This window comes from Athene noctua, chromosome 12 (assembly GCF_965140245.1).
Source record: "Athene noctua chromosome 12, bAthNoc1.hap1.1, whole genome shotgun sequence".
NCBI lineage: Eukaryota > Metazoa > Chordata > Aves > Strigiformes > Strigidae > Athene > Athene noctua.
The window spans coordinates 7,380,883-7,396,114 of NC_134048.1; the positions used below are offsets into that span (position 1 = coordinate 7,380,883).

Below are 15,232 nucleotides of genomic sequence, written 5' to 3' on the forward strand. Positions count from 1 at the left end.
AAATAGTCTTCTGGGTAAACTTAAGATACTAGGGGATGGGCAGAGAATCAATATATTCTGCCATTTGAACATTAACTATGTGCTCGGAAATTTTATGTTACCTTAGCAAAGACGCTTGCACTGTGGAAGTCTTAGATGCACAGAAACTCCCAGTGCAGAAAGCTCCTGGGCATCCCATGCAGGATTTGCTTCTCAAATTAGAGAAAAACAAATCTGTATCTGTTTGGCTTCCATAACTCCATTCCTACAAACACATTGGAAATAATTTCTTTTGGATTGGGGCTGGACACAGTCAAGTAGGTACTTTCCTAGTTGCCTGAACCATTCCAGCCTTGCCATAGAAGCAACATGGTGAGAAACTTTCCAAGTAAGGGTTTATCAGTGATACTGAAGGGGTCATAGGTCACCTCTTTTTTTTTTTTTTTTTTTTTTTTTTTTAAGAAAATACCCTAAAGATGTAGTGTATTACATGTTTCAGACAAAAGGACAACTGTTCTTCAGCCTTTTCCAGCAGCATGGCCTGCAGCTGCTCCCATGGGCGCAGGGGCAAGTGGTGGAGTGCAGGGGCCGTGCTGCCATGCCTCTGCTGAAACCCCCTCAGACGAGGCTGGGAGAGAGGTTCCTGCGAGAGTGGGTTAATTTTGACCACTATGGAAACCTACCCCTGTTAGCAATGTAATCCTAAGTCTCAGTCACAGATTCGTATCATTATTTTGCTCTGATAAGCAAACTCTGCTGTCCTTGTGGCATTGATGTTATTTCTATAACATGCAGATGGCCTTTGAAGGAAGCAAGTTCCCTCAGGTACTGTTGCAGTGCACTGATACCACTTCATTCTACCTTTTATCTGCACTTGAAGGCTTCAGTACGATAAAGTGAAAAATGTTTCTGTAAATAATACTGCATCTTTAAAAGAATGCCTGACTTCGATAACCATAGGAGATATGTGCAAGGCAAAGAAAACCTTAATTCAATATTAATAGGTTATTCAGTCAGCTTAGAACTTGTTCTGTGTAAATATGCTACCATCTATTTAGACAGGGGCACCATGACATTACTAAAAACGCTGACACCTCTGGTCCAGAGGTGAGCGGCTGGGCACCAAAGGCCTCGGTGAAGGTGGAGAGTAGAGCATTCCTGCTCACAGGCTTCGCTGGCCGGCACTGAGCTCCTTCCTGCTCCCCCCTCACACTTCTTGGGGTTGGTTTAAAGGCAATGAGTTAAAACTGAGAGCATTAGAGCATGTTCATTTGGGCCTTCTCATGTGTAAAAACTCAGATGTGCTGGTCTGAAGAGCAGTCATTGCTGAGCATGGAGTGTTTATTGAGTGTCTCGTGACCATAACCTGGGGTCTGTATCTGAATGGAAGGTTTCAATGAGGCCATTCTTTGGTGAATTCTCTGTGAGAGATGCTGTCTACCATACAAAGTGAACCAAATCATCATGTAAACCCGCAGGGAGGTAGCATATGGGTTAATGTGTAGAACTTATTGAAATAGTCAGTACTAGTATTTCTGGGCTATTGCAGGAAAATGGCACTAATATTTTTCTGTGATGTATGATTTTGACTTGGTTAAAATATTTCTAATTACCAGGCATAGTGGAGAATCTGAAGAAATAGTCTTCTCAGACTTACAGTGAATATTGTCTTCCAGTAGCTAATATCAGCATTTCAGCGTTTACTGAAAATACTTGGTTTTGTTTCTATTTTTGTATAATCTAGAAACTTCTGAAGAATACATATATGTATGGTGTGTTTAATACTTAAAAATGTGCTTCATATATGGAAAAATATACTTTAGCTCTTGGGTAATATTAAAAATCAAAGCATGTATGTTACACGTGAAAATTCAAAATATTTAATGGATGTAAAACTATACTTCTTCTGAATTATTGTGTTTGGTAAAGTGTTGGTAATGCATCCCAACCCTACCATTTAGTATTTGTTTTGCCTTTCTTTTATATCCTTCTTATGCTCTGTGATTTAGAAAGAATGAACAAAGAGTGCAAGCTAGAAACGACATTGGAACCATATGTGTTATAGTTGTATATAATCTGTATCATAATCATATAAATTTAACAGGGTGGGATAGGTTTAGTTAGGAAACCACTTTCTGGGTCAGATATAGTTCCCCCGTATTTAGAGTTCTCTTTTCAGAAATTAACTGTTCAAAAAAAGGGAGAGTGGTTGCATCTGAGCTGGGATAAAAACAGATTCCACCATGAATTACTTTCTGGAACCAAACAAAAACCTTTGTGTATGGATTATGGATCTGTAAAGCCGAAATTGTTTTATGTTTTTTTGACTGACTTTTAGTTTCTGCCTCTTGATTGTTTTGTGTACATCTGGAAGTGATGATGTGAATAAATAATATCAGAATGTAAACTTTCCAAGTTTTATAATGAAGTTAAATTTGGTTTCTTGATAAGATAGAAATATGACACATGACATCCCCTTAGCTAATTGATTTTTCAAAAGCTTTCTGAAGCAGTTGAACAGAGGTGTCACAAATTGAAGAAACTTTTGGGATGACTGAAAGTCAAGTGTTATTGTCAGGCATAGCTTCTCCTGGAGACTCACATAGCTGTAGTGGACTTTGGAGAAAGTCATCATCATTCCTGGCAGTGATGAAATCAAATCACTCTGGAATTTGATATTCTTTGATTTGAGAGTGCTTCAAGAATGAAACAGCAATGTGTAGACTTCTCATTGCTTCCCTTTGGAGTCTGTTGTGCAAGAGGCCTTCCTCCCTCTCCCCAGTCAGCTTCTTTACATTTAATTTAATTTTCTGAGCTGACATTGTCAATCTGAAGTTCAGCAACATGCTTGACAGTGAGTCAGAAGAAAGCCGAGTTCATTTTTGGAAGTGGCTTTATGCAAATAAATCCTTGTGCAGATCACTGAAGCAAGGCATTTGCTGATGAATCAGAGTAGTGCCCTTGTTTCCTTGTCGTCTTCAGGAATAAAGCTCAGAATGTGCCACAAGAATCTTCGAGAGTTACAGTAAACAATTTATGCATGCCCACATCTCCCTGTGAGTAATTTGGGTGTTTAGGGATAAAAAATGAGATTCTATCAAAGTAGAATCTAGTGGTTTTCATAATACAATTTTTGCTTTGCTTCAGGGAATTTAACTCGACTTGTAGCTTATTCAGGCCAGGTTTGTTTGTAAGTGGCAATGAAGTCCTAGGGAGACTGTTAATTCTTGTAAAGTGTCTTGATTTTAGCTTAGTCTTCAGTAAAGTTTTAGCTCCTTGGTAGGCGATCTACCAAAGCATTAAAATAACAAAACACTCAATAGGCTGTGTGACATGATTCAGAGTTTAACTTCTATTTTAGTGGAATTTATCATTTATCTACTACTATACCTAATTTTTATTTTCTGTATTTAAAACCTATCTTCTATTTGGATGCCTTTTTCTAAAGCGTAGCACTATTGAATGATAAACTTTCTGTGTGTGGAGTGGAATGCTTGAAAGGTGCTTTGCCTATCTGGATAGTCATTGAAATAAAAGAAATAATTTGGTTGTGCTTCAGTGAATTTGTTCTTGTATGTTTGGCCAAGGTAGCAGAATGAGGTTTGGAGGTATCATTAAGCTGGTGGACCTGCTCTGAAATAATTGAGTAGCTTGTGGGTTTGTGGAGCCTACCATAAAAAGAAGCAGCTAGTATTACTTATACAGTTGCATCTTGCATTAATATCCCCAATAGAGTTAACCACTTTGTGGTATTACATCTTGGTCTAATAAATCTAGATGTCATATCCACATAGAAAAATGAATTAAAGCAACAAACCAGTCTGAAGTGTATCTTCTTACATCTGCAGTGTTTCACATGGGCTTTCAAGGACTAAACGATTCATAGCAGTAAAGATATATAAAGGTGAAGTTGTGGAAGAAAAATAGAATCTAAAATCTGAAAAAAAGAAGAAGGGTCAAGATGCTAAAATATGAAAGAAAAAAGGGACAAGATGCATAAAACTCTTTTGTCCTTTGTCTAGTGCTTCAGTACCTGTTAATGGAGTACAGACTGCTGAATATCACTGCAATAGATATTACTGGTCCAGTATTATAATTTATTTTTAAAACTTCTATTATAGCTAACACAATAGTGTGCCCCTCTTACACTGGTACACTTTTTACCACAGCATAATAGCCTCTTGATAACCAGGCCTTAGCTATAAACAGAATGTTGGTTTTCTCACTGCGGTGCATTCAAATAATTTGCAATTCATTTTTACCTCACTAGAATAAATGGAATGTCACGCTAATTGTTTTTACTATCCATGGATTCTGTATAATTTTTATTACTTTTATGTAGTCCCAGAAATGCCTACAGTGATGATGCAAACAAATTAATTGGCCTCTTTCAGGAGAATTTTGTAAAAAATAAGGCCTGGATCTTTACACATACAATTGCTACTTACACTTATGACAATGGTCTATTTTCATAGCTAAAGTACAGGATCACAGCCTGAATCAAATAAATACTATTATGACCATAGTTTTCATTCTACTATGCAGTGGTTAGCTGCACAAGAATATAACTGGTCAGGGAGGTACTTTTCTGAATATATCAGTAAAGTGCAAAAAATTATTTACTGTAAAAATATTCATCATTAACAAAAGCAGAATTAGGTCAAGAAAGTTCATTAAAGAGCAAGTATTCCTCCAGATGCTGATCAGTTATCCAGGGATGGTGCAGATTATTAGCTTGTTTCATACTTCATCATTTCACATGTCTATCTCCTAAAATAAAAACTCACCATATTTTTAAAAAGATATAACCAATAAACTGTATATATCTTTTTGCTTAGTAGTCAGGCTGGGCTTAAAACAGGCTCATTTTTGGTCTGTGGAGATTAGAGGAGGGTAATATTGCCTACTGATTTTTAGAATTTGCAGATAAATGGGGTTTCTTTCCAATACAGCTCAGACAAAAGTATGCAGCAGAAGACAGGCCAACAGTATAAAACTTGGATTTTTAAAAAAATAAGCTTAAAATAAAGGAGCCTGCATATAGCTGAATTTCCACTTTAGAAAGTATTAACATTAAGAAGCAGTGAGAGAACTTTCTGAATTCACATTGGTTTGGCAGCAAGCAAGTATTTACAAAAACAGAAAGTCACGGGGAGAATAATTTCCTTCTGCTGATATCAGTGCTTCACTCCTACCTCTTAGAGGTACGTGTTCTACTAAATAATTTTAGTGCCTCTGCGGTTATCTCACTTGGTTGGAGAAGAGTGTAATAGAAATGCGTTGTTAGAATTTGGTATTGTGTAGGAACAACATCACATTGGGATCACTTTGTTTTCTCAGTGATCCAGTAGCAAATGTGTAGTAGCACTGGATAATTCCACAGTAAGATATTTTTCTATCAGAATGAATCTCTTAAATACCTTGTCAGAATTGTGCATGCTGTTTCTCTGCTGGCAGGCCAGTCTCACCACATGCGGTAAGATTTGGTGTATAAATTGCATAAAGTGGAACAGCTAACGTATATGACTTTCAAGGGGTTTTTTTAGTCTCTTCCCACACCCTGCTAGAGTACCTTGCTCTAGTCACATACCTCCTCTTACTGTGTCTTATTGTCCCCTCAATAAAAAGGAAGGATTAATTATATTGATACCATTTTTTAAAGCACTAAAACTCTACATTAAATACTACTAATAAAGAAGCCTTATTATCATTTATTAGTCAGAAGCTTTATCTTATTTCTAGAGGGCTGCTTCTCTTCAAGTGTTTCCTCTCAGTCTACTGTCAGTTACTTTCCAATTCCTGCTCCTGGATATATACAAAGTTGAGTGTAAAGACATTGAGGTAAAATTTAATTTTTGTGCGTATGTTCCAAAAGACAAAACAGATGCTGCTTTCTAAAATGAAAACTGATCTGTCTCAAGATGGGTGTTTTTAAAATAAGAGTCTCCTAAATGCTTTCTGATCACTATTTGTTTGGCATTTTGGAAATGGCAGGAGGAGGGAGGAAGAATTGTAAAAGTCATAAAGACAAATGTTGCCTTTAATTGGGCATTGACACACAGATTATTTTTACAGTTCATTTAAAATAGTATAAACATATTTACTATTCTGGTAAGAGATATTCTGGTAGATTTAATTTTTTTCTGGTTTTGTGTTGAGTGCATTGACAGCCAAATGTTGTAGCACTTGTCTAATTTAGTGAAAGAAAGTGGGATTTGTTTTTTTTGAAGTGACTAAGAAATTTTAAAAACATTTAAACATTTAGAAATACTTCACCATGTACTGAGTGATCCCTGTCCCTGTAGCTGTGTCAGGACAGAAGTCAAGTGTGAAAGTCCATGCAGGTTGGATCCCTTGAAGGGTGATTATTAACAAATATTTTTTAATTTGACCTTGGAGAAGGTGGAAGGTGATGCTAAAATAATTATCTATTGCTGATATCTTTTTCCTCTTTGATTGCTTAGTGAACACCCATCCTTATTCTTTAAGCTCAGCCTCTGTTTAGTGTCCTGTTCTTCAGAATGAAGGTGTGTGGATGTGACTTGGTTTAATTAGACTACACGAATCTTTGAGTGAATGCTGAAGTATAGAGTTAGCATCTATCGCCTTGCAGTAAAACCAGATCAACAAAGAAATTGTGGTGTTTATCTTCTGGAGACTTAGCAGCAGTACTTGTGGAGTAGTGCGTGACTGTGTGAAAACAGCAAGGTCTGGTTTAATGGGAATTTTTGAGCTGAATTCCCTCCCTTAAAACAAATAAAACAAAACTAGAGTTTCTCAAGAGCTGCCCAGAGCATGAACTGTTAGCCAGCTGTATTATATTTACCAAAAGCACAACCACCTTGCATTGTTCAGGGTACAAAACATCTCTAGGACCTGCTCTTGTTTTGGAACTCAGGTGCTGTCAACATTTATAATTTTATTGCAGCAGTAAGTAGTAGGAAGAATTTTTTTTCCTTTTAGAAAATCAGCAGTGACACCGAGTTTCCACAGAATAATGCTATACAATACTATTGTTCTTAAGCTCTTCCTTGTTGTAGCTCATTGGCAACAAGTCTTAGCCACTTTTCCTCTTGGAGAGCTGTAACTGCTACTTTATGGTAAATACCGTATTGTACACTGAACAGAGAGAAAGGGAGAAGCTATTGCTTCACTGAGTGCTAAGGCCCCTCCTGAGTATAGAGGTGCTGATGTGAGTGTCAGACCTGCCACAGCTTGTTCTTATTACTGTTGTAGTGAACTGATTTGGTCTATGCTTTTCCCACCTGAAAGATGATAAATATCTTGAATTTATCTTGGTATGTTTACAAGGCTCAAAGGTACCAAACTGTCCTCAACAGTTCCCTTGGTTATTTGTCAATCCCTCTATAGAACAGGAAAAACTCCAATACTGAATAGTTTTGGAAATACTAGGACAATAGCTCCTAGGTAAGAATAGTATTTATCTGTTGAAAGTGTTAAATATTAATTTTAACAATTAAAAAACTGCCATGCAATTTTGGCATAGCAGGAAAAATTTGTCTTCTGTTTTTTTGCTGTAAATGAAATGCTAGCTTAATGTGATACAAAGACATTTTAAAAATATGGTTGAATATATTTACAGAGTCTGTTTTGATCTGATTTCAACGTCTGCATCCTTGAGATTGTGTGTACTGGCACTTACACCTCCAGATACGTTTACCACGCAAGTAATTTGGATCCATTTCTTGCATACCTCAAGTATGGTGATTACTCTCTTGGCCCAGTCTTCCTCACCCACTTCTGAGGCACAGCAGCCTTTGCAAGTGCGCAGTTATTGCAAAGGAGACAGATCTGCATCCTTCTGCTCTGCTTCCCGGGAGTAAGTGGCTGGAGCTGCATAGGAAGATGTGACCAGATTAACTGTAGTGTCACCTATTTCTTTGAAGGGGCATTGTATTGATGGGCAAGAATAAATTGTAGCAATTGGAAGAGCATCTGCGCTGTAGCCCTTCTGCTGCTGGTTTTATGATCCCAGTTATGCCATGCTTGAGGTTAAGTAGTGTTTGAGGCATTGCAAGTTGTTGTGGATTCTAATAGAAACTCTGGGAGACAGCAAAGCTTCCTTGGGAATGCCAAGCATTTAGTTAAAAGAAAAAGGCACTGTGAAGGTTAATATTCTGTGCTGAAATTGTTACAGATATAATTGAGAAAACTTCTTTTTTTTCCTTTCAATTTCCTTTGGTCTTTCTACCTCTTTGCATGTTACCCCGTTGTGTCTCCCTTTAGTAAGCATTGGTCACTTTGCATTGGTCACTTTGCTCGCTCTCTTCAGTGGCTGTAGAAGTCATTTTCCCTCCAGTTCTTGCTCTGTGGAAAAGCTGACTTGTATCGTTCTGCATTTGATAGACTTCCTTATCTTTTATTATGTGTTACTTAGAGATACCTGTTCTCTTTGGATTATGCTCTCTAATTTTCCCCCATCTTCAACTCCTCAGTTGTGTTATTTAATTCAGTAAAACATTGTAGGGTAGAATTTATGTGTAACATGCTGTACAAATTAAAACTAATTCTAATGAGACAAATTGCAGTGACCAGAATGTGTTAACTATGTGACCTTTTCAGAGTAGTTCAGTTTGGTTTTAGTCCGTGTGTAAAGAAATGCTGGGTTGAAGAATGTAGTCACTGAACTTTAATAGTGCACATAACCTCAAGAACTTTTTATTTGATTTTATTTTGGTAAATGCATAAGACTGAAATGTTTTTAACCCAAAAATCCTATTTGGTAAAAGAATGTAAAGAAGCTACCAACAGGCATTAATCTCATCTAATTCTCATTTTTCTCAGCTGTACATTCTGTAGCTGGAGTGAATCTAGTGGGCAAAGTACTTATTTCTTAACATTGATGACAGTTGACCCTTTCTTAAAATCAGCATCCATACCTTTTCATTAGTTTTAGTTTGCAAAGCAAGGAAGCAACAAAAACTTTCTAGTATTATTGTCTCAGGAGGAGATGCTGGGGAACAATTGGTTATTTTGCACTCAAGCTCCATATGCAGTTGAATCAACCAGGGTTTGTTTTACGGTTTTGTTATCGGCTGCTACAGAGAGAGTTGTGTGTGAGCTCTCCTTTCTTATTCCAAGAAGCAATTAAACTGTGGATAAACTAGAAGGTACTTGAAGAAATCAGGTTAGTTCTTCTGGATTTTTCCTTTATTTTAGCTGAAGATTGGTTCCATTGTGTTAATGGTTAACTCTATGTGTTTACAATTTTATTATGGGATCAACATACAGTAACATACTGGGAAAGATACATGTTTGGCTGTGAAGCATTTGCTCTTGATGACTAGTTTTTTATAGGTCTTTGCATTAAACTTCTTAGACATTAAAGGCAAGTCTAGTTCTTTATTGGATAACACTTAATGGTCATCTCTCTTCCAGCTCAGTTGAGCAAGAGAAATAAGAGTTGTGTTCAACCACAATAAATACTTCTTAATCACACCGCTTTTCAGGCAGTTCTGTGTTTAAAACTAGTATTTTTAAATTTCAGATTCTGTATACCGAAAAAGATCTGGAAAATAACTAGTAAATGCTCAGAGGTTTTTTTGTTGTTGTTTTTGAAAAAGGGAGACAACCTAAGCGTAATGCTATCAGTGTAGAATTTTTATTTTTCATAGAACATATCTTATTTTCTTATTCACTGTAGCTTTGCAAGTTGTATTTAAGTAGCTGGTTTAATGTTTTAGATCTATAGTTAAAATGAAGACTCTTATTTTATGAATGTTCATAGGGTCTGTGCTCCAATTAACTGATTTATGTCCTGTCACTGGTGAAATTAAAAAAAAGAGTCTTAATGTATTTTATTGCTATGCTAGATAGTTGAAATTTTACTTAGGATGCAATAACCAGTGTTAAAACAGGAAGCTAAAACCAGCATTGTAACAAAGACTGCAGAGGCACTTAGAAAATGTCAGCAGTTTTGGGCGGGTTTTTTTCCTTTCCAATCCTTTTATCAGTAAGGCTCTTGCAATTCACATTTGAAGATCAGGAAAGGAGTATTAGACTTGCAGAGGGAGTTAATCTGTGTCTCAAACATTCTAGTTAAATTAAAATAAAAACTAAAAAAAATTTATTGACTTGTGCCAACTTGTTTGAGTCTGAGTTAGACTAATGTGGGGTCTTCTGTGCTGTGAGGCCATGTAAGCACAGCTGCTGGATTTTGTTAGCTCCTGCATCTCTGATCTGTGCAAACTTGAAGTCAAAGTTCTCTACAATTTCTGTGGCTCCGTTTCCCCAGCTCTGAAACGAAAGAGCTGGTTCCTTAGGGGCATTCATCACACGCTGCTGGCTGTGGAAGTTGTTGGTCAAACGTATCCACTATCATTGCCTGCTGTGGTCTTCACACATTTGGTTCCTCTGTGAGCTGTTGCTGAGGCCTTTTCATGTGTGTTTCCATCAGATGGGACCCCCGTATAAGAGATGGGACACCTCCAAAAAAAAGACTGCACTTTATTGAGGCTGTGGCTAGTTGCAGAATCTCTGGGCCATTTGCACTGCTGGAAAGCTGTGTGGCTGATTGAAGTGGATGAAACTTGCCAGTATTTATCAAAATAAGAGGAAGAATGATTTAAGCTAAAAACCCTTGTTTAGCTCAACATGTCTATTTTATCAGGATGCAAATGAACGTGTTTCCATTCTTATTGAGCTTGCTGCTTTCTGTTCAGAGGAACCTTTGTGAAGGAGGATGCACTGGATGAACAAATTTTTTAGTGAGGATTTTTGGAAGTGTATGTTTCTCTAAAGCTGGAATTTTTCTGATATCCTGCTTAGGATCCATCATGCAGCCAGGCATTGGACTTGTCTTCCATTACAGAAATAGGTGACTTGAAACCTCTGTCTAAGAAATAGAAAATGTATTAATAATCACAATTTATTTTTCTTCAGAGTCATCATTTATTCTTCTTGAATAACACAATTTTTTTTGGTCTGTTGTTCTTTAAGGGTTTGTTTGGTTTTGGCCTCACATCAGTTTATCTGGTTTTCCACAGTTACTATCAGTAACTAATATTTATTTTACATACTGTCTGTAAGAGCTTCCCATTTTGTCTGTTATGAGAAGTAGGGAATGAAAAGCTGAAACTTTAAGCTAAACTATGTAGACAAGTTGCTTATTACAAGTTTTGTGAAGTTCACAGGCTGAAGCCTGAGTGGGGTTTGCTCGCTTATGAAAGATGATTAGCAAAAGTTTGTCACAGTGTTAAGCAGCAGACATGAACACTATTCCTAAGCATCTCAAAAAGGGAAGATTATCATTGTGAGAAAACAATTATGGAAAATGAAACATGCATTTGTGAATTTTCTTCCATGCTGCATCACTAATGCCGTGCAGGCTTATCAGACCACTAGAGATATTTATGAAATCAGTCCACAATCCTGGAGATTTAGAGAGGCAGTATTTTTAGCTAGAGGAGAGGGCCTAAATGGAAAATAAAATTAATACAATTTACAAGAAGATTGTCAGAGAAAAAGGATGAATTTCCTACAGTCTCCTGTATTTGCCTGACTGCAAGTGAGAGCTGAGCATAAAGCATAAAGCAAACCCATAAATTGGCCCTTTTAGACCGCAATAATATTAGAAAATAACACTTGAAAACCTAATTTGTTTTTAAACCTGATTTGAAATAATGCACAATAAAATGCCAGAGAAATGCAGCTTGAGGTGTTGGGGGGTTTAGTGTGGTTTTATTTGATCACACAATTCTACTTTTTCAGGCCCTTTTTGTTCTGTGTTGCGTGCCTCTTGCTTTCAATCTTACTAATTTTTGCCTTTCTAAGCCATTTTGTCATGCTTTTACAATTGGCCTGTAGCTGTGCTGCGCCTCACGATCATACCAGTGAGTCCCGGTCATGAAATTGATCTTTAGCATGAGACTTCCTTCTTATAGGTCTGAAATACACTGTACTTTCGACTCTTCTCCGTCCGGGTTGCCTCATCATTTGTCTGGGTTGAAGGTCTGTCTTTAAAGAACTAATATTTTGTTGCTGGTAAAAGAAAGGGGAGGTGAAGGAAGGGTCAGGGTGTGGATCAGTGTTAAACAAATTGTGAAGGTCACAAAGAATTTTAATCTGGCTTGAAAAAGAGACTTGTAGCCAGCAGCACATTTTTGTTTGTGATGGTCTGAATGGACAATTGTGGCTACTCTGAGAATTTGGTGTAGACTGCTTGACTGGTATAAATTGAATTAGTCTCATGACAAGGACATAGTCCCCTTTTTTTCCTATCTGCCTGATGGAAAGCAGAAGAAAGCCCTGCGTGACATGTCTTGACCTGCAGTGTCAATGTGGGCTTTTGTGACAGGCTCTGATTTCTGGCCTCTCATTTGATAAAGCCAATTTGGTGGAGACTAGAAAGGAGGCTTGCTGCAACACAAAATGTACTTACAGAAAAGAGTATCAGGTGGTGAGTACAGATGACTGCCATTCCATCTTAATAGTCATTAGAAAGCCAGAGTTTCTTTCTGAAAATGGAGCAAAGCCTTGGGCTTGTATAACACAGGGACACAGTCACACCAAATGATGCACTGTGTAATATCCTGTGCTGTGGTATCACTTTTTTTTGTCCTTTTCTCCAGCCATCCCCATGCCTTTTGTTTCCTCCATTTGCTTATTTCTTACATCGTCCTTTCCCATTTTTCTGCCTTCCTTTCATCATCTTACATTTTGCTCTTCCCTCCACTTTTTCCCCTAAAGTGGAGTGAAATTCCTTCCTCTTTCCATGCTGAGAGGGCACCAGCAAAGAAATCATTGTGAGTTCTGTTTTCCCTTAGGCTGAAAATATCCCAACTTCATGATTTTTGTGTCCATTTCCGTCCAATTCCTGATGCCCTCCATCCTCCCTCCACTGGCATTGGTAGTGTTGCAAACTTGGAAAATTCCAGTGGAAATATTTATAGTGCATCAAAGGAGAAAGCAACCGAATGCAGGTGGTGTAATGGAAAACTGTAACCTGAGGTGCTCATTGATCTACCCACATTCACAGTGCAGATGTAATGATTTAAATTGAAACTTTTTGTAATGTTTTAAGTACTAGAAAGAAATTTTGAATTGCTGTTGTGGATTTTTTTTATAAACAAAGTTAAAAGTTCTGTCATTCCCATTAATACACAATGCAGTGGATCAAGATCTTTTCACTGAAAATTTACAAAACTCACAAGAGAATGAATGTCATGTTTTTCCTGAATATTAATTTCAAATAAGGGTCTGTAATCTGAGCAGGGGTAGCTGAGTATTTTTGCAGTCAGTAAACAAACAGGACCATGGTGCAAAACTCTACAGCGTTGCAATTTCAAAGCATAAGATTTGGCTGCAGGTATTTTGACAGCAAATCATGGTATTGTGCCAGTGTCGTGACCACATTTGGGTGATGTTTTCTGGGAGTTCTGTCGTTTGCATCATGAATTCTGGTGGTTTTTGTTGGAGAGTCATTTCAGCTCATGCCACAGACCTCTAGAGGAGATAAAGAAAATTGGAAACGTTGTGTGGTGTAACAAATCCAGAAACATATACTTTTCCAAGCATGTGTATGTTCCCATTGTGTCATGTGGATTTGAGAAATGTCTTCTCTTTGTTAATACAACGTGTTTGGTTTTTTTTTTTTCTCCCCTTATTCAGAGACCTGAGTGAAAACCAGATAAAAGGAATCCCTAGAAAGGCCTTTCGAGGAATCATTGATGTGAAGAACTTGTAAGTGACAACTTCATTAATATTTGTTGTGAAAAACATTCTCCCTGGGTTACATTTGACTGTTACTATTTGTCTGAGCACCAGGTGGTTAGTTCTGTGCAACACAAAAGGGAGCTGTGGACCCTGCTGTGTGCAGCAGGTTATTGTCAAGGGCCTGATGTGCTTCTTTGGTCGGCATGTGTGCTGTGCAACACACCTGGGGAAATTTTCAGCACAGAACAAAGGTATACTTAAAGACTTCACCCCTCCCTGCAGTGTTGTTCTGCAAAATCCAGTGAAATCACAGTCCAAGCCTTGAAGAAAGATATGCATAGGAAAAGAACTGGTAGTTTGGGGGTGAAATTGAAATATTTCACTTAGATTAAATTTTCTGTCTCACCATGTGGGTGGGAAGTAAACATGGCAAAACGTGGCACACAGGCACAGTAGTTGAGCACAGATTTTGGAAAATTAAAAAATAATGTGGGAAATTAACTGTGCATGCTTTGAAAGTTTGTATTGAAAATAAAAATATTTTTTAAAAGCCATTAAAGAGAGAAAAGGCGGTTTTGCAGTTTGTGCTAATGAAGCTAGTTTCTCCTATCCATTTTCTATAACATACAGTCTGAAATATGTGTAAATAAGGACTTTGAGCTCTGTATTTCCACTGCTGCTAGAGGCTCTTAAATGTTATATACCAGAAATGCATTTTTGTGTGCACCCCCACACTAACACACTATTGGTATAATTAGAGTCAACACAAGGTGAATTGAAAAAGGAAATAACAGCCAGCAAGTTGGCAGAGTCAGGATTTCCTGAGAAATCTTGCAGTCACTCTCAGAACCGTTTCAGGGCCATTAGTATTAGCACTGTGTTACCACATCAGTAGCTGAAATGTGATACCCCACAGTGTTAAATATTATAAGCATAAATAGTGTGGATTTTTTGGGATTTATTCAGTGGAAGATTCAGCTAAAGGAGATCTAAAAAGAAGCACTTTAAACAGTTTCACAACATACCTGTGCTCTGTTTTAATTTCAACAACCTCTTTAGTGTCCCGACTAGATATTTTTCTATAGGTAGCATTGAAACTGTTAAGGACAGTCACTACGAGTCAAAGCATGACCACACCTGCATCCGAGGGCAAAGCACAATTCTTGTACTTTCTCAGGTGATTGCAGGGAATATCACATCACTTGGGGTTTGTGCAAGGGAGGCAGTACTGCAAAGACCAAAGCAGGACTTCTCCCAAAACTGGAAAGTGTAAACGCATGAACAACACTGTGAGATGCCCCCTGCTCTCTCTGAGCACTGTGCAAGGTAGCCTTTGGGATAGTCAGAATGTGAAGGCTTTTACATGTCATATAACATTTACAGCTGTTTCTGCAGGCGTTCAGCATACTAAGCTTGCATTTCTTCGGTGGTTTGTTACTTACTTCAGTTATTTAACAGTGACTTTAGCTTTTCAGCTTTTTTACCCAAATGTCAGCCTGTGAAAACACATCTTGAGGAGCCAGTTAAACTCATCCAGCCTGTACTTTAATGTTCCCCTTCAGTGGATGAGCATCAGAGA

At 37.6% G+C, this 15,232-nt stretch overlaps 1 protein-coding gene across 4 annotated transcripts in view; it reads left to right on the forward strand.

Annotated features, from left to right (window-relative positions):
- The window catches only part of SLIT3 (slit guidance ligand 3), a 530,994-nt gene that overhangs the window by 260,188 nt on the left and 255,574 nt on the right, over positions 1-15,232 (forward strand). For all 4 annotated transcript variants that reach the window (XM_074915702.1, XM_074915699.1, XM_074915700.1 and 1 more), the window contains one exon: positions 13,609-13,680. In XM_074915702.1, coding sequence (XP_074771803.1) covers positions 13,609-13,680 — 72 coding nt within the window. The remainder of the gene's footprint in view (positions 1-13,608; positions 13,681-15,232) is intronic.